Genomic DNA, 20,580 nt, shown 5'->3' on the forward strand with positions numbered 1-20,580 from the left:
CAGAACATCTGCTGCAGCTCAGGGTATTCAACATAGACGGAACAAAGTTGTACAAATTTGGAGCTCAGACTCTCTTGTCCGAAAGCAAAAATCTGACAGAACTTGAGACTTTGCCGTGGAGTCGTTGATCCACCAATTTCTTTCCTAATCATAACCCCAAAAACGAAATTATTGCAAAAGATTATGACAACGGAAATTAGAAGTGACAAGGTGAAGAACTGTACGAAGACAGGGTTCACAAGTTCATCAGAAGATAGATCACGTTGTACTGCAAAAGAGTTGGTAAATCAATTATGCACAGGGTACGTAGTAGAAATTGTGATGCCACATAGTCTGTCAATGATATGGTGATTCAATTCTAAATTTAAGATAACGCAAGATTGCTGCAAATAAGGCATTTACCTGTTAATTTTGGAAAACTCCATGTCTATGTCATGTATAAAGGGAATAACCCAAATTAAAAGATAAAATATCCAAAAAAGGAAACTGTGGTAAGCTTAACATTCAAAGTTATCAGATGATAAGAAAATAGATCATCTGTCTTAGGGAATATCCCATCGATCATCTGTCTTCAGGTAGCTGAAGCTGTAAAAGAAAATAGAATTAGAAAACAAAAAATACCCCCATGATACTTGTATGTCCTTGTGTAAATCTAACGAAAAGCCTTACTGTATTGGTATACTCTACCAAGTTACAACAAACTTTTCTAATGAATTACTATTCCTCAAAAGCCAAACGTAAATCAACTGGTCCAAGCCCCCATACACTGAATTTGGGATGAGGTCTTGCAGGGTCAAACTTAATTGTGATCAGTGTGCTTTTCGAATTACTGTGAGTGTGAACTGTAAACTTTTCCAAGGAGGTTTCCTACGCATTTAACCTATACTTCCTGGTCCCATCCCTTGTTCTCTGAATCCGGATGAGAAGCGTTGTGTGCAATGTGCTTATATTTCCTGAAGCAGATTAAAAAAAAAATTAGTAGATGATATCTAATATCCTTTGAAGTAAAATTGTTCCAACAAGTCAAAGGTGAACAGAAAAAATTTGAAGGAGAAGTGAAAATTAGAAGCACAAAATAAGTACATGTTTAGATCCTCAGTCCTGCTCTTGATCGCACTTGACCATAATAGTGGGTCAATGTTCTTAGGTAAAGAGTCTTGTTGTTGAGTTTTCTCTCTCAGCCATTCCTCTGCCTTATTGCACTCCTTTATGATCTGAAAAACAAAAAGCAACTATCAGTTTGAACATGAGTAATGAGTAACTATTGCATTTATAATGTGTAATCACAAATTATCAAACCAATTCTCTATCCTCATTTGGCAGAGCTTTTGTAGACATTCTATAATCCACAATGCACTTCAACAGATCGCTTGAAGCCTGTGCTCTTGCTTCTTCATCTTTGTATCGGCTCTCAACTGGATCCACCAACTATTAAGAAACAAAATAGGCAGTGGGATAAGAAGAAGAGAGCAACAAAGGTAAACTTTAGGATTAACATAATAAATAACAACCTTCTTAAGATCCTCTAATTTGGAAGTGTAAGCGCCTTCCGTTTCATCCTCCCCATCCTCATAAAGCCACTCCTCTGTCTCCTGTAGGCTCTTGGAAATCCCCTCTTTCTCCTCGTCAGATGCAAAACTTCGATAGGAGTTGAAAAGCTTCACATAGATATAATTACAGGTCAGCATATTGAGAAAAATTAGACAGAAATATGACACTTATGTTTCAGATGTGGAGTTAAACCTTATTCCGCATTTCATAGACATAAGACTCCAAGGCATTCTTTCTCTCTTTGGTTTGTTCCATGGTCCTGTCATGTTGAGCCAACTTTAGTTCTTTATCTTGAGCTTCTATGAGCTCAGCCTTGGTCATTGCACCATATATGTTCTCACAAATTGGTATCTCAAGCCTCCTGGTTGCTTTATCATTTGGTCTACCATCAGCCTACATAAAAAAGAATATAAACGCAAATGAACTTTGCTCTACAAGGCTTTCTCCTCTATCAAGATGAGAGAGAGAATTTGCAAGGGTAGAAACAAAATATACTCCTGCTCGTGCTAGCAGTGTATCCAAACTTTTTGGAAGAAAAATAAAACACTTTCCTGCAGCCAAATTGCATAGCGCAGTCTTCAGACCAAGAAAAACCAGAAAGATGGCACATTAAGACTGATTTAAAGATGATACAAACTTACTGAAGCATGTGATGGTTTGGACCACACAGTGGTACTATCTTCACTGCTGTTTGTCACATGCTGAGCCTCCTTTGTGCTCATTTCTGAATGTGTATCCTCCCTTGTAATTGAATCATCTACATGCTCTTCTATCAACTGGAGGCAAAATCTCTCAGAAATGAAATATCAATAAGATGGCAGAAGAAAATGTGAAATCTTACTTACAATAGCTGACTCAACAGTGACGATGCCATGAAGGTTTAATTGAACTTTGACTTTAACCCTTGCCCTTTCAATATGGGAGCTTTGAAAAGGGCCAATCTGCAAAACCCAACGATCATCAACCTATAAGCCACTCTGTTTCCTTCAAACAAGCAACATCCATTTAAGGTAGGCATACCGTGAAGCAACATATTTTAGAGGATACGCCAGAAGGCAGTTCATTTGGATTAACATAGAATGCTTCCAAATGGAACAAACTACTTCGCTGTAATTGTAGAACTTTAACACTTGGAATTGGCTGGCCTCTTGGAAACAACACACCATCTGACCCCTGGGAAATTGGGCTTTCATTTGAGGAGAATCCTATGGAGAATGGAATACAATCTTGAACCTATGGAAAAATAAAAAGGAAATTGCCTTCACAATATTAAAGGATGCATAAAATAAGCAAAAAATAGTTCCTCATTTGGGAGAGAACATGCAATGGTTAACCCTTGATCTCTGTTATATCATGGAGAATGAGCAATAGCGGGGAAAATGTGTATGCAAGAGTTGCAGTAAAATTTTGGGCTTCAAATTATAACCATATATGTAAACATGATAAAGTTAGTAATAAACTGTGAACAGAAGAAACAACCACGTTTGAGAGCAAACATTAGAAGTAATGCAGAGGATTATACTTTTGACCCAGTTACAAACCTCATAATCTCTAACCCGGAAAACTGGACTAAGCATTGCACATTGGAGAGCACATCCACGTGCCACACACTCACTTGCATTTATTGTCCGACCGGGTTCTCTCCTAAATAGAGAAGCTAACTGTCTTGTTATAGCTGGTATCCTGGACCCTGATCCAACAAGCTCAACAGCATGGATTTTCTCCACAGTCAACCCTGCATCAGCTAAAGCTTTAATACAAGGAATGTTAATCCTCTCTAACAACTGGGAAGCCAACTTCTCAAATTCCTCCCTCCTAATGAAACCTTTGACATCCTTTTCATCCATCAAACACTCAATATTTAGAGGTGCCTCTGCATTTGCACTCAAAACCTTCTTCAGTTTCTCACATGCTGCCCTTAACCTGATACAAGCCCTCACATTAGAGTACACATCTATATTATACTGCTCCTTGAAATGTGCTGCAAAATGACTAAACAAAATCTCATCAAAATTCCTTCCCCCCAAGCTGCAATCAAAAGCATGTGATAGTATCCTCATGTGTCCAGCCTCAAATGACACAATGGAGACCTGGGTATCACAATGACCAATATCAACAAATGCAACATATGTTGGGCCTGCATTGGATAAATCCGTTTTATAAATCCCATAGCCAAGTGCAGTTGCAGTGCAGTCATGCATCAATCTCAGAGGCTTCAACCCTGCAATTGCAGCAGCATCCAGGTAGGCACGTCTTTGCAAGTCAGTGAAGTAAGATGGAATCCCAATAACACAATCTAAAACAGAAACTCCCAAATTTGCCTCGGCTATATACTTCAGATGTGCAAAGAGCATTGCCATAATCTGCAACGGCGTAAATCTATGTGTCTCACCTAAATACTTCAATTGAATCAAAATGCCACCATCCTGACCCTCTGAAGTTTCAAATGGTAACAATCTTAACTCATTCTGAACATCAGGATCCTTGAATTTCCTACCAATCAACCTTTTCACTTGAGATACCATAGTTTTTGGGTGCATCATAGCAGAAGCAGCACCGGCAGAGCCTAGGAACCTCTGCTTCTCTCCGAAGCATACCACTGCCGGAGTTTCACGTTTGGATTCGTCATTCAGCAACACATCAACGCCCCTTTGCTTTACAGCAGATATAACACAGTTCTCATTCCCAATATCAAAACCTACAACACTCATTTCAACTCACCGAAAAACGAGATCTTTATCCAAAACTCACCAAAGAAAAGAACTTGATTGAATCAAACTCTACAGCTAAATTTCATTAAATTTCTTAAGGAGTTCCTCCTTAAACCTCAAAGCATCACCACTGAAAGCTACAAAGCTGGAAATCACATTAGACCATTAGCAATTTGCTTAATTTCTAAATACAAGTAACTAATAAAACAAAATGAAATTTGTCTTTCCAATGATTGAATTACAACAGAAACTAAAAAGGCACCAAATTTGAAGCTTTTTTGAAACTTTTTTTGCCACAAAACAACTATAACCCAAAACCCAATTCGTCATTTTGTTTCTATTTGATCAAAAACCGAATAAAATCCATATCCTTAACAAAATTAAAAAGAAAAATCCAAAGCCAACAAATTTCGGAAAAGAACAAAAGAGGTTTTAGCTTTAAGTGAAAGGGAACCATAATTTACCTGGTGCAGGAACAACCTTTTGATGAGGATAAGAAGAAAGTGAAATTGAAACCCGAGGAAATTGAGAGAGGAAATGCGGGTACCGTTTTAAGCTTTAATGTTTGCACGTTGTCTGGAACGAGTGATAAACTAGTGGTAAATGATGCAAAATGTTCATTTTTAAGGGGCTTCTTTGAAATTATTAATTTTTTTGTTAAGAGTTGTTCAAGTGTTGACAAAATATTCAAATAAACTTTTAAACTATTTAAAAAATTTTTAAATTTTTTTTATTTTTTAATACTTTCGATTAAGTTTTTGTATTTTTATTTTAGGTTTAATAAATTTTTATAACTAATAATTTTATAATTTTTAATAATCAAAATACTATTTATCATTTTATATTTATATGATATTGACATAACGTCAACGTAGAAAATAAAAAAGGTTACATGGTCATGTTATAATGATAATATAGTATATCAAATCATCATTAATTATAATATATCAACATGTCATATCATTATTAATTATAATATATATTAATATGTCATGTTAATATTACACAACATATAATGACAATGGACGTTTTGATTAAGTCAATAATTAATTATAAAAACTTATTTAATGTAAAACAAAAATATAAATATTTATTTAATTTAAAATAAAAATATAAGAATTTAATTGAGTGTAATAAAAATATAAAAATTTTATTTAAATTTTCATGAATAAATTAAGTACTTTTTTAGATAATTTATCTTAATTTTTTTAAAATATGTTAAATAAGTAAACAAGTTGCAATTTTTTTTTATCAATGGTTGAAATAAAAACCTTTAAATTTAATGACTATTATTCAACAGCCTTAACTATCCAATCTCACTTGGATTTTTGTTTCAAATGTGCTTATTTTCTTATAGAACCATAAATATATTTTCACAATAAGAAAATTATCGAAAAAAATGAATAAGCATAAGAATTCAAAAAAAAAAGAGTAAGTATAACTCATAATTTAAAAAAAAAAAAAGATGTCCATTTTTTTATTCAATATTTAATTTTTAATGTTAGATTTTGCTGTCAAGGGCCCAATTAGTATTAATGACTTAATTTAGAGGGATTCAAAATAAAAATTCAAGAACTTAATTGAATGTAACAAAAGTATAAGATTTATTTGAATATTTAATCATATAATTATGGTTAAATTATATAATTAGTCTCTGTATTTTATAAAAAAAATGTGATTTTAATTCTTATACAATAATTTGAGTAAATTAGGTCCTTGTATTTTTTTAGTTTATTAATTTCAATTTTTAACTTTAACACCATTAAATTTTATCATTAAATTAATGACTTGGCATTTTGACCAAATTGACATGCAATTTTTTGTTGGCATGGCTGCGATTGTATATGACATGGCATGATAATGTTGATGTTGTGCTCGTTGACATGGCAAAAAAAGTTGATGTGGTAGCTGCTAATGTGGCAAAAATGCTAATAGGTGGAATCCTTAAATTTTAACCGAAGACATCCTAACTCTAAATTAGCGTAGATTATCCAAAAATTAAAAGTGTAAGAATGTATTCCTGCGTTGTCTGCATTGCGTCCAATGGTGTTTCGATCAATGGTACTAACTAGAGATCCTGAGCCATCTTCCCTAACTCTGAAGATACCAGGTTGTTGCTGAAATCCAAAACGATTCCAAGTGATAATGGTAGAATCCGTTCCGCAGGATTTGTGTTGTTTGAAGATTTCCTACAGGTCGGGGAATATCATCTCCAAATCTTAGGACACTAGGTCGCACCAATGCATCAGTAAAAGGGACTAGGCAGTATGAGAACCGACGAGTACTAATGCCTTTACTAGCTAACTGGTTTGCTAGTGAATTTGGTGCCGAGCTTAATCCTAGAATTCCTGAAATCTCCCCATTGGAAAAATATAAGTTTTGGTTATCTTTGGAGCATCCGAAAACCATATCATGAATGACTCTAGCGTGGACATTATCAACAGGAAATTGGAATGATTCGAAAGATGCAACACCTTTTGTCGTAGGTGGATTTGGACGAGAATCAACACGATGCCGAATGATGTAGACACGTTCGTTATTATGCATTTGTAGCGTTTGTTATCACCTTGACAAAGCGGGTGAGTGCAAGGAAGCTTGTGATAGCTGGTGGAGGCTTGAGAGTCATACATGGGAAGCCGCTGTCTGAAGCATTTTTTGCAAGGCCTACACTGCGTCCGAATTAGACCACTTCCGGTATCCATCAGCAACTTCACCAGATGGAGTCGGCTTCCGATTTTAAGCTCTACCACATATAAATGATTATCAGGAACGCGACCTATTGGTACACGGACGGTATCAAGATCTGCTGTTGCATTGGGACTCAAAACAGAATCCAAACATTGAGCTCTAAATTCTGACAATTGTAACAATCTTTTGATTCTTTCAACTTTAGTGAGGTTTCCAGGGTACAGGGAATCCCTTCGGATGAGCTTCGTGGATAGACCAGTTGGTTTGGAAGTTGCAAAGAGACTTGGTAAAACGCTATGAGGCAGAGAAAAAGCATAGCCTTGAAAAAAAATGGGATTGCAGCCATTTTAGAGGTTAAGAATGAGATTGTTAAACCGCTGGCTAATCAGAAGATGGAAATTGGAGTATGGGTGAAACTCCAAGAGGTACCGGCTCAGCTATGGCATTTGAATACCTTCAGGGCCATGGCAGAGTATTGGGGTGATTTCGTGGGGGTGGATAAGAGCACCTATACTAGAGAAAGGTTTGATAGAGATTACATGATGGTGAGAGTGTTGAGCAGAGCATCAATTCCAAATAAACTCCTTATTGAGGCAGAAGGGAAACTACTTTGTATCCTTGTTCCCATCCAAGGCACAGAGAGGAGTTGTGATCTTGAGTGCTACTCCAAAGGGAAAGAAATTGTCCAAGTTGTGCAGGAGCGAAATCAGGGGACGATCGGGCACGACAGAGGCCACGGCAAAGAGAGAGAAAGTCCAATTGATAAGATGGGAGAGAAGAGCAAGTCAATGTCGTGCCTAGGGATTCTGACACAGGGGTCTGAAAAGCTTGGTGTGGCAGCAAATTTCAAATTAAAGCAGATACAAAGAGGTTGAACAGTGGGTTCAAGAGTAAAGGTAGGCAGACTGCAGCTGTCAAGGAAGGATGACAGCTGCTTACAGGGATGGCCCAAGAAGATACTGCAATCAGGGGGTACATGTCAAGGCAGGAGCAAATTGGGCTTTTTTAACTCCAAGTCCAAAGATGAGAATTGAGAAGAGAAACGACCCAAAAATTTGGTCTAGAATTAAAAATGGGCTTCGAAATTTTGACTCTAAGAAAGCACGCAGAGAAAATTTGGGAATTAAGTAGGAAGTTGGGATTGGCCTCTCAAGAAGAGGTCATCTGCAGGCTTGTGGAATAGGAGGTAGCTCATGCAAGTGAGGAGCGTTTACCTGAACAGAATCTTCAGGGGGTTCTTCGTGGCTCTGGCGAGCTTGTGGAATTGATTAATAAATTTTACTAAATTTATTAATACATTTTGAATTGATTAATTACTAATACATAATTATTCATAATTAGGTAAATTATGAAATTAATTCCCTAAACCCATCAATTAATTTAAATAAATAAATAAAACATTTTGTTATATTACTAATTTAATTAATTATTTAAATACTTATAACACATTACATACTTCAATTAACTAAAATTTTTAATTAACTCATTTAACACCTTAATTTATTTAAATTTTTTTAAAATTAAATAATATTACTGATTTAATTAAATGCTTAATTACTAAAACAATTTTCCATTTGATTAGTTTAATTGTCTCAAATACAAAGTCCAGCACCTAATTAATTTAGATTACTAAAACATTTTTGCATTTGCTTAATTCCATTTAATTTCTCAAAATTAATTTTCAAATGTTCTTATTTCCCTACAAAACCATACATATACCTTCACAGTAAGAAAACCACCAATAAAAAAAAATAAGCATAAAAATTCAAACAAAAAAAAAAGAGTAAGCATAACTCATAATTTAAACAAATGATGTCATTCTTTTTTTTTCAATATTTCATCTTTAATGTTGGATTTTGCTGTTATGGACACAATTGGTATCAATAGCTTAATTGAGAAGAACTTAATTATCCCAAACTAAAATTTAGGAATTTAATTGAACATAATATAAAAAAAATATAAAATTTATTTAGATATTTAACCATATAATTATTAGTGAAAACATGTTGTATTGAAGTTAGAACTGCAAATCCTACTCAGCGTAGAACTAGACTTATATTTCCAGTATATCTAAAGCAAAGGTTGCGCAGCTTACGTGCTGAAGCCCACTTTTTATATTTTTAATTCTTCTTCTTCATACCAACATGAGTGCTTCGAAAGCTCAATATCAGCCATTCTGAAATTTAAACTTGTGGTACTCAATATTCAATCTGAAAGTTGTGGAAAGTGAAACTTCATGTTCTATGACTAATTACCCTTTTTTTTTCTTTTTCTGGTTCTTGCTTCCATATTGGATGTTGTTTGCTAACAAGAGTAGTGATGTTCCTACTTGAAGAGACAACAACTTTGATACAATGGCTAAAACCAGGATGGGAAGAAAGAAACAGAAATCGGAGACTACTTATAAGAAGAAGATGGTACAAGTTCAGCCCAAGTGGGGAGGCTTGGACGACAACCATTTGCAACAAATATTTCGATTCCTGTCTGTTAAAGATTTGATACATTCAACTACCTTGGTTTGCCATCACTGGAAGTTAGCATGTTGGGAGTTTTTGTTTTGGAAGGACCATGAGACACTTGATATAAGCTCATTGAGGTCCCTAATTGGCCGCTATGTTGTAAATGATTATCCTGACTACACCTTTACATTCCCTCCTTAGCAATAATATTTCTCTGGATCTTTCAAAATAACAACTCATTGTCATGAACAGCCTCTGCTTCAAGGACTCAATTATGTGATGAAATGGGATACAAAGGAAGGCTGCTGCCCTGTACGTATTAGAAACATCATATTTTCTACTCGTATGAACATGAAGTACTACCATAGGCTTTTGTTGCTGAGAGATATACCCGTATTTCATTCCTTTTTATATATAGTAATGCATTGATATGTATCGAACTATGTTCCTTTTTTTTTTTTCTGATACGACTTTATTATCTTTTACTGAATTTGATTAGGTCACCAAAGCTTAGAAAGCTGGAGCTACCAGAAGCATGTGATATCACTATAGATCGTGTTTCAAGGATCATCCACAAAAACTGGGTTGAGCTTGAAGAGTTGTCCCTTGGACCACTTGCACATGATTGTTCGGATCGTTTCTTTCAAAGAATATCCAATTGCAAGAACCTGACTAAATTACACATCTTTGCCTCACCTTTATCATCAACAGCAAGTCGTTTACACTTCATTCTAGATGAGAACAACGCTTCGATTATAGCAGAACATCTGCTGCAACTCAGGGTACTCAACATAGACGGAACAAAGCTGCACAAATTTGGAGTTGAGACTCTCTTGTCCGAATGCAAAAATCTGGCAGAACTTAACTTGAGACTTTGTCGAGGAGTCGTTGATCCACCAATCTCTTTCTTAATCATAACCCCAACAATGAAATTGCTGCAGAAAATTATGACAGTGGAGATCAAAAGTGACAGGATGAAGAACTGTACCAAGACATGGTTCACTTATTCATCAGCAGATAGATCACTTTATACTGCAGAAGAGTTGGTAAATCAACTATGGACAGGGGATGTAGAAGAAATTGAGATGGCATATAGTCTGTCAATTGGTACATAAATAAAAAATTGGTAACATTTAATTTGTTATTCAACATTCCATTCTAATTAAGAATATGAAAGCTTAACATAAAACATAAATGATGTTGTCTCCTCTGATCTTGTTGTACGTGATGATCATTTCTTTAGTATTGTTATCGACTAAACACAACTACGATATTGACATTTATTTTCATGTTCATTAAAGTGTGTTTGGAATAAACCATAAAAAACGTTGTAAAAACCTAAATAATCATTATAAATACAAATCAGTGCATCTGGTGGTTTTTATGACTATGTTCTTCTTATTTATGACTGTAAATACGGCTGTGTTGTTTGCCGAAAGCAAACCTTGTGAAAAACATCGAAGCTTCGGAGCACTCATTGGCCTGAACTCTTGCTTATCTCTGGATGCATCTCCACCAATGCCTTCACATTCAAATGAAATAGATTTGGAGCCGCCTGCAAGTCCAGAAAACAAAGAGAGGTAACCAACTAGAGGGGAATCTGATGAAAACCAACTTGAGACACCTTTGGTCTCTTCAGGACAAGAAGACAGGCATCTGCAAGAGGCACTAGGTTAGAATTGCAGCGGAGGCTATAGTTTCCATTTCATCTTCGGCGATTCATGCTTGTTTAGAAAGTACCAGCTGTGAACCTTTTAAAGCTTCCTGGAATAATTCCCTCTATTGGTTTGCAAGGGTGGCTTCTTCAGTAGTGGCCGACCCAGGAAGTGAATATGGAGATAACATAGGCGTTAAGGATCATGGTGATCATGAAGAGTATCTATCTGATGGGATTGATTACTTTGAGACCATGACATTGAACCTAACAGAGATAACACTAGAAGAGTCTTGGTGTAAGAGCAATGGCCAAAAAGAGGAAGAATTGATGGCTATTCTCCACAAAAGCAGCTTAGCCATTACCCTCTCCCCCGTGATATTAGCCATTCCAATGCTGATGAAATAGTCTAAAAATTTCATTAGACAGAAATGTCCCCGATTATTAGAAATAATTTCAACTCTATTCGACTATATAAACTTTCTTCAGTTCATTTCTCTCGTCTCTTCCACATCCGCCTTTCCCTCTCTCTCAACTTTCTGTTGCTACTGCTGCCACCTTTCTCGCTCCGCCCTTCGCTGCCCTGGTGTGAAATATTTTTCCGATTATCACTTTGATCTCTTTTCTTGTATTGGGATTATTTATTTGGCATTTCACAAATTATTTTTCTGGTTTGTTTTTCTAGGGTTTTGGTAGCAAAGTTCCTCATTTTTGTAGTTGGGTTTCTTGGTTCAGGTATTTGTTTCTTAATTCCTCCATATATGGGGTTTGCTTCTTTTGTTCTGTTATAAAACTCGATACTTATTTACAAGTATGCTCTGTCCTTTCTGAATCTCAAATTAATGTTGTGTTCCATGTTTGCTGTGTTATAAAACAAAGCCTTGAATCTTTTAATAGAAAATAATCATGAAAATAACTGATTAAAACCCCTTAATTGTACCTTGTAGCTTCCTTAAATTTGATGCGAAGAAATATACATCTTCTGAGATTTGGAAAGAACTAATTAGCAATTTTCAACAAGTGTTTCTAAAGGTACAAAGATCAGGTGTAGTTGTTTGCTCTCTGAAGTATGACATGAAAATAAGTAAAAAAGTTATAACTATAGAATTTCTGGGTGCTGGCTTGGCATCAAAAGCAAAACAAGATGAGCCCCAACACATGTTTAATTTCTCCTTGAAACCTTCCAGAAGAGATGCTCTCCCAGACCTCCCATTATCCTGTCGCCATGGTGTCATGGTCTCAAGGATAAATGCATAGGAATTCATTGGATCTATTATATTGAGCCAACTTAAAATTAAAATTTCTTAATGGTTAATAATTTTTACTCGAGAATATAAATGTAAATGATTAATTTTCATAAAAAATTATGTTCTTTCTTTTAATTAGTATTTTTATTTTTTTTTTGTTGAATCAATGGTTGAAATAAAAACCTCTAAATTTAATGGCTGTTATTCAATAGCCATTACTGTAAAATTTATTGACCTTATTGTAAAATTCACCCACTTCCTGATACTATCTAATCTAACTTTGATTGTATTTCAAATGTGCTTATTTCCCTACAAAACCATACATATACTTTCACGCAAATTGTATCAATAGTTTAATTGAGAAGGACTTATTTATCTCAAAGTAAAAATTTAAAAATTTAATTGAATATAAAAAAAATATAAAACTTATTTAGATATTTAGTCATATAATTATTACTGGAAACGTGTCCTATTGAAGTTAGAATTGCAAATCCTGCTCAGCTTAGAACTAGACCTATATTACCAGTATATATAAAGCAACCAGCAGCTTACATGCTGAAGCCCACTTCCTCTATTTTTCTTCTTCTTACAAACAAGAGTGCCTTGCAAGCTCAGTATTCAATCTGAAAGTTGTGGTAAGTGAAACTTCATGTTCTATGACGAATTACTTTTGGGTTTTGTATTGTCGATCTGATTAATTATAAAGTTTAATCTAATTAGGGCATGACTTAAATTGCTAAGTACTGCATTAATATTATCATGAGTATATTCATAGCTTTGGGAGAATAAGACAACAAGTAGTAACATCTTTTCTTTTAAGGGGAGAGACAGAAAAAAATTACAACTTTTACTAACCATACTCGACATTATCTAGCTAAATTTTAGAATCTTTTTGTTTTTTAAAGATGGTTTATTATTTGAACCAATAGCTAGAATACCATAACAAGACTTAAACCAGAGTGGTAGAAGACTTCTATTGGCGTAAGAAGACTAGCTTTGGTGAGAAAGTAGCCCAATACAATTACAAAAGAGAGATGGCTGCTCACCAAAGCTTTTGGCAGCTCCAATCTTAACTGTTTAGAATCTTAACTGTTTCTTTCTTCCATATTGGATGTTGTTTGCTAACAAGAATAATGATGTTGCTACTTGAAGAGACAAAAACTTTGATACAATGGCTGAAACCAGGATGGGAAGTAAAAGACAGAAATCGGAGACTACTTATAATGAGGAGATGGTACAAGTTCAGCCCAACTGGGGAGGCATGGACGACAACCTTTTGCAACACATATTTCGGTTCCTGCCTACGAAAGATTTGATACATTCAGTTACCTTAGTTTGCCATAACTGGAAGTTAGCATGTTGGGAGTTTTTGTTTTGGAAGGATCATGAGACACTTGACATAAGCTCATTGAGGACCCTACTTGGGCCCCGTAAGGTAAATGATTATCCTGACTACATCTTTACATTCCCTCCTTAGCAATAATATTTCTATGGATCTTTCAAAATAATTAATCATTATCATGAACAGCCTCTGCTTAAAGGACTCAAGTATGTGATGAAATTGGATACAAAGGAAGGCTGCTGCCCAGTTCGTATTAGAAACATCATATTTTCTACTCCTTTGGATATGAAGTTCTACCATTTGGCTTTTGTTGCTAAGAGGTATACCCTTTTTTCATCCCTTTTTATATATAGTAATGCATTCGTATGTATCTTCCGTCCGGTGAGGTGCAATAGGAAGGGTTTCTCACTGCATCGAATACCCAATTGACAATTCGATGCAACAGGAACCTTTCCCCTCATATCGCCCTATCAATTGATTTTAAGTTAAATGCATGCATGCTAATTTAACACAAATTAAACTGAGATAATTGATTTGTATTGATTTTAATGTGATTTACAATTTTTTTCTGATAGACTATGTTATCTTTTGCTGAACTTGATTAGGTCACCAAAGCTTAGAAAGCTGGTGCTACCAGGAGCATGCGATATCACTATGGATCTTATTTCAACGATCATTAAAAAAAACTGGGGAGAGCTTGAAGAGTTGTCCCTTGGACCACTTGCACATGACTGTTCGGATCGTTTCTTTCAAAGAATATCCAATTGCAAGAACCTGACTAAATTACACATCTTTGGCTCACCTTTATCATCAACAGCAAGTCGTTCACACTTCATTCTAGATGAGAACAACGCTTCGATTATAGCAGAACATCTGCTGCAGCTCAGGGTATTCAACATAGACGGAACAAAGCTGCACAAATTTGGAGTTGAGACTCTCTTGTCCGAATGCAAAAATCTGGCAGAACTTAACTTAAGACATTGTCGTGGAGTCGTTGATCCACCAATTTCTTTCTTAATCCTAACTCCAAAAATGAAATTACTGCAGAAAATTTTGACAGTGAAGATCAGAAGTGGCACCGTGAAGAACTGTACAAAGGCATGGTTCACTTGTTCATCAGCAGATAGCTCACTTTGTACGGCAGAAGAGTTGGTAAATCAATTATGGACAGGGGATGTAGTAGAAATTGTTCGTTTTAAACTTCAAATTTTTACAAAATTAAATTTGTTTTGAGAATATAAGTGTAAATAATTAATTTTCACCTAAAGTATATTTATTTTATTTCAATTGACTTTTTATGGCAATTTTTACTCATTTATGCTAATATTTTAAAAATAATTATTTTAATTTTAAGATTTTTTAAGTTCAGTTAAAATCTTTAAAATGATCAATCTCTATTATAATTATTTTTATGTTTATTATTATTTATTTATAAATTAAATTTTTTAATGGTTAATATTTTTGTTTGAGAATATAAATGCAAACATTAAGCCCTTAGCAATTTGCTTAATTTCTAAACACCAGTAGCTAATAAAACAAAAGAAAATTTTCTTTCCAATGATTGAATTACGACAGAAACAAAAAAGGCACCAAATTTGAAGCTTTTTTGAAAATTTTTTTGCCACGAAACAGCTATAATCCAAAACCCAATTCGCCATTTTGTTTCTATTTCATCAAAAACCGAATAAAATCCATATAATTAACAAAATTAAAAAGAAAAATCCAAACCCAACAAATTTCAGAGAAGAACAAAAGAGGTTTTAGCTTTAAGTGAAAGGGAACCATAATTTACCTGATGCAGGAACAATCTTTTGATGAGAATAAGAAGAAAGTGAAATTGAAACCCAAGGAAATTGAGAAAGGAAATTTGATGTTTATTTTTTTAGGGTTTTTCTTGAAATTATTATCTTTTAGGGTTAACGATGTTAAATTCTACTTATCATTTTATATTTATATGATATTAACATGATGTTGATATGAAAGGTAAAACATGTCATAATATAGCACGTAAAGTTATAATTAATTATGATATATTAACATATAACAATACTATCATCAATTATGATATGTTAACATGTTACGTCAGCGTCATATGGCATAGAATCAATATGAGCATTTTAACTAATCAACCATTAGTTATAAAAGTTTGTTTGATACAAAATTAAAGTAAAAGTGTTTATTTTACTCAAAATAAAAATATAAAAACTCAATTAAACACAATAAAAGTATAAGAACTTATTTGAATTTTTATGAATAGTTTAGGGATTTTTTAAATATATTTTGCCTTAAGGTTTTTTCTTAATCTGTTAGATAAGTAAATAGGTTGTAATTTTTTTTGTTGATCAATGGTTTAAATGAAAGCTTCTACATCTAATGACTATTATTCAATGGTCTACTATCTTTAAACAAAAAGATCATACACTATTTAATAAATCAAATGCTCAAATGGTTCATATGTGTTTGTTTTCGTACAAAACCATACATATACTTTCACATGAAGAAAACCACCAATAAAAACGAAGAAGCATAAGAATTAAAAAAAAAAAATTAAGCATAACTCATAATTTAAACAAAAGATGCCTATTTTTTTATCCTAACATTTGATCTTTAATGTTGGCTTTTGCTGTCATGGGTGCAATTGGTATCAATGGCTTAATTGAGAAGGATTAATTTGATCTAAAATAAAAATTCAGAAATTTAATTCAGCAAAATAAAAGTATTAGAGTTTATTTAGATATTTAAGTCACATAACTATTACTGAAAACATGTCCTATTGAAGTTAGATATATCACAATTGTGCTTTACATTGTGATTTTACTTTAGGATTCATATAAATTCAATCTGTTGAAGTATATTATTACTTGATCAGAAAATCTATTTACTTGATCTTCAAATCAATTCATATTTTCTTAAAAAATAAAATTCAAGTTTTTTCTTTTATCCAAAAATAAAAACATCCATGATCATTTTCTTCTTGTCCTACTCTAATAAACAACAGATATGAACAACCCCAATTCCCCAGTACCCTAAAGAGCAGTGCATTTCCTGGTATTACCGAGGACCTTGAAAAATCTGTGCTACTGATGGTCTGCTGAAGAACCCCACTGCCCCAGAAAAACTCCAATCAATGCAGATTGCAATGTGGAGAGGCTGCTGATTTGAAGCGAAGTTGCCTACTCCTTGTTCAGGTTACGAATGACATATGGAAGAATGCCTCCATGGTTAAGGTACTCCAATTCCACCTGCAGAAAAATTTTCGTGTAAGGCAAAACATTTGTTTATATACATCAAAGCCAGTGCTTAAGGTTTCGAATGCTTGGCAGAACCTTCCTCCTTTCTTCTTCCTCTATCACGCTTGAGTCTTTGACTTACCTTTGGGCAGTGCATGTGAAGGATTTGCCGGTGTCAGTTGTGATGGTAACATGTTGGCCAGGTCTTATCTCACGGATTTTACTTGGAAGGTCAATTGTATAGCGTTCATGACCTGTTAATCCTAGAAAACATGCATCCTCACCAGGCTTGAAACAATGTGGAATGATCCGCATGCCAACCGGATTACTGCGATGGATTCTCTCGAAGCTCTTAGCAATCGCAGCTTTGACTCCCTGGACAGAGCAGAAAAACCATTGGGGATGAATGGGTGAATAAGAGAAGATGGGTAGAAACATAAAACATGATACTTGGATGTCAACAAACAATAAGCATGTGTCTGTACCAGTAACGTTGAGCCCTTTGCAGCTATAATAGTAGTGCCCTGCCCAGCAGCCATGTACCTCTGCAAGTTTATGATATTTCTAAATTTGGTAAATATGGTCTAAGCTGAAATAATGTATTTCTAAATACCAATATTAACACTCGCCATTGCTACATCATATACATTAAGCTCATCTCCTGTTGGAATGTGAATTGTCTTTGGACCAAATTCTCCCTTCAAGATCTTGTTAACTATGCGGATATTGGCAAATGCACCACTTGCCATCACTTCATCATTGCCTCGACGACTACCATAAGAATTGAAGTCCCTCCGGTCCACTCCACGCTGAAGAAGATACTTAGCAGCGGGGCTATCCCTGTAAATACTACCGGCTGGGGAATATGATCAGTAGTAATACTGTCATCAAAGTTGAGCAAGCAATAGGCATCTTTCACTTCATGCGGGCCTGGTAGTTCTACAGGCATGTTTTTGAAGTATGGAGGCCCATGAATATATGTCTAGTTTGGATCCCACGTGTGGAGAGCGGAGGCAGAGACAGCAAGCTGATTCCACATAGGATTGCCCTTTCTGATAGCTACATAGGCGCTCTTGAACATATCAGGCATCACGCTTGAGTGAGCCAACTGTCAGGGCATGGAGGTACACATTATTTTGGCTTACAATGTTAAGAACAATATTTGTCCGTTTTCTGAAATAGTTTCTCCAAGCATATCATATTTTACCTCTGCAATCTCTTCATTGCTAGGCCATATATCCCTGAAATACACGCTCTTACCATCTTTTCCTGTTCCTATAGGCTCTTTCTCAAAGTCAATATCATCCTGAAATTATGACAGCAAGGAGTAAATGATTCAGCACCAGATTGCAAAGTTCCCAAATATGTTGGCAAATACAACAATCAGGTACCCTCTTAAACTATAACTCTTCCAACTTGAAACTCAAAAATCTGGGTTCATGCTGCATTTGGTGTCTTGCAAAAGCCGAAAGGCCAAGCAGTAACACAATTTGCTCCTAATTTTTGGAACTGAGTTGCATGAATATTGAATTGTATCAACTGGATTATCCAAGTTTTTGAAGCATTTCCACCCTTGAAGTATATTAATAAAACTAGTTTATGCTGCACTTATATTCTTATCAAGACCACCAGAAAAACATGGATAAGGCGAGTAATGGTTGTATACACATACCGTGCCAGCAAGGGCATAGGCAACAACTAATGGAGGTGAAGCTAGATAGTTATCTCTTGTCAGTGGATGAACTCGACTTTCAAAAGTGTGATTCCCAGAATGAACAGCGGCAGCAACAATATCTATAACAGTAATCAAGATAGTAATGAGTGAAGTTGAATGACAGTGAAGTGTAGCAAGTGAAAATTGGTGAAAGCAGATAATTGCAGAAAAGCCAGAAAGAACCGATGGGAAAAACATAGGTCAGGATGGTGAACCAAAGAGTTACACATGCAACAAGCTTGATTTGAAACAAGTTTAAGAATTAGCCTATTGTCTAAACTGAAAGCATCAGCAATTCAGAATATAACTTGCTGCAAATTTAACTAAAGCCAAAGCAGAAAAAGCTTTGAAGTATTATTGACCCCAAACTGACAAGAAAAGCTTTAATCCGAAGCTCTCCTGGCAATTCCTAAGCAATGAATGCAGCAACTATTAAGTAATGAAGAAACGGTTTTCCTTGTGTCTTGATGGTTAGGATTCATGTAACATTCTGACCAAGAGATCAAGGGTTCAAAGGCTATGAGAAAGGGTTTAAAAGGTTTAGGGTTTTTTTAAAAAAAAGTAATGACGAAATTGTTTTCCCTGTAGCACAATTTTTTTACCATTTTCTGAAATTGCAGGAGCAGCTAATTCATCAATTCCTCCAGAATTTCCTATACAAGTTGTAGAACCAAAGCCAACAATATTATAGGCCTGCTGGTTCAGGTCTTTCTGCAACCACTGCAGACACCAAAACAAGAATCAAATATAACTATTTCATAGATATTTTCTTGTCTTCTTAAGAGGGAAGAGAGGCAACATCGATAACTAACTCGACATACCCCTGGAGCAAATATTTTGTCACAACTCCAGAATCAGGAGGAAAACTGGTTTTAACCCATGGCTTAACCTGAGATAGATAATAAGTTAACACTAGAATAAACACACAGTACATACAGTACAGAGTAACACATTTAAGAAGCTAACACTAACCTCCAAAACAAGCTCGCAGGCCTTCTTAGCAACAAGTCCAGCCCCAAGCATGACACTAGGATTTGATGCGTTTGTACAACTTGTAATAGCTACAATGACAACACTAACATGCTTAACCATGCAAGAATATAAAAAGAAGAAAGAAAATAACGCAAGAATATAAAAAAATATAAAGAGAAGGAAAGAAAACAACAAAGAAAAGAATGCAAGAATATGAAACAAATATAAAAAGAAAGAAAAACTCTTCAAGAATCTGTCAATTGGGGTTGCTTCTCCTCCTCCTATCCCACCATCTATTCCAAATCCCAATGAGGCCGTCTCCAGCGTAACGACCTCTTAAACGTCTTTCGTCCACAGGGATATCTTCATCATCACTTATTTGCTCTACATTACCACTTCTTCTTCTTCTCCTTTGTCCCCATGGTCTAAGAACCAAAGGGACATGAGTTCTTTGTTTCTTATAGGTCCAACTAAGCGTTGCTGGTTTTCCTTCCTTATTTACCAGCATGCCCGCTATCAATCTCTCTGAAGAAACTGGAGGCGCTAAGTCCATGTAAATAAAATTCAAATGAGTTCTTGACCTCTTCATGGCTTTTGGATAAAAAAGAAAGGTAGAACAAGAAAATGAAAACTAGCTTTCTTTAGGGTTATTAATAGGACTTGGTTTGAGTATGGTTATTGTACTTCATAAATAGAGGATAAAATTTTTGGGTTTATATAGAAATACACGATTATGCCAAAATAAGTTGGTTCCCTTAGCGAAAGAAATGTTCACAATTCTTGCTACACAAATCAAAGTAAATTTCAGCACTTAAATCCGTTGGATAAGTTGACTTTTTTATTTCCTTGTGTCTAAAATAAGTTAGATCGAAATTTTTGGTATTTTGATACTCTCTAGATGGAAATGAACAATGCTTGTATACTTTGTGCTGAGCAGCCATTATATCAATCCATAATCTTCTGTCCATGCAATAATAACCTCTGTGCTTGCTTCCCCAAGAAAACTGTCCTT

General features: G+C 34.9%; 2 protein-coding genes and 1 pseudogene across 2 annotated transcripts; 1 reads left to right on the forward strand and 2 right to left on the reverse strand.

Annotated features, from left to right (window-relative positions):
• LOC18593521 (heat shock 70 kDa protein 16) lies at nt 480-4,826 on the reverse strand. Its single transcript, XM_007020789.2, has 10 exons — nt 4,727-4,826; nt 3,093-4,407; nt 2,572-2,784; nt 2,397-2,492; nt 2,193-2,327; nt 1,744-1,944; nt 1,512-1,658; nt 1,300-1,428; nt 1,084-1,214; nt 480-953 (listed from the first exon to the last, which is right to left on the reverse strand). The coding sequence occupies exons 2-10, from the start codon at nt 4,260-4,262 to the stop codon at nt 881-883; spliced, it is 2,295 nt and encodes a 764-aa protein (XP_007020851.2). The 5' UTR covers nt 4,263-4,407; nt 4,727-4,826; the 3' UTR covers nt 480-880.
• LOC18593524 lies at nt 11,552-14,935 on the forward strand. Its single transcript, XM_007020792.2, has 5 exons — nt 11,552-11,649; nt 11,749-11,798; nt 13,463-13,745; nt 13,839-13,972; nt 14,258-14,935. Exons 3-5 carry the CDS (start codon nt 13,482-13,484, stop codon nt 14,883-14,885), a joined length of 1,026 nt encoding a protein of 341 aa, XP_007020854.1. The 5' UTR covers nt 11,552-11,649; nt 11,749-11,798; nt 13,463-13,481; the 3' UTR covers nt 14,886-14,935.
• Nucleotides 17,488-19,688, reverse strand: LOC18593525 (annotated as a pseudogene).

The sequence above is a fragment of the Theobroma cacao genome, chromosome 7 (assembly GCF_000208745.1).
Source record: "Theobroma cacao cultivar B97-61/B2 chromosome 7, Criollo_cocoa_genome_V2, whole genome shotgun sequence".
NCBI lineage: Eukaryota > Viridiplantae > Streptophyta > Magnoliopsida > Malvales > Malvaceae > Theobroma > Theobroma cacao.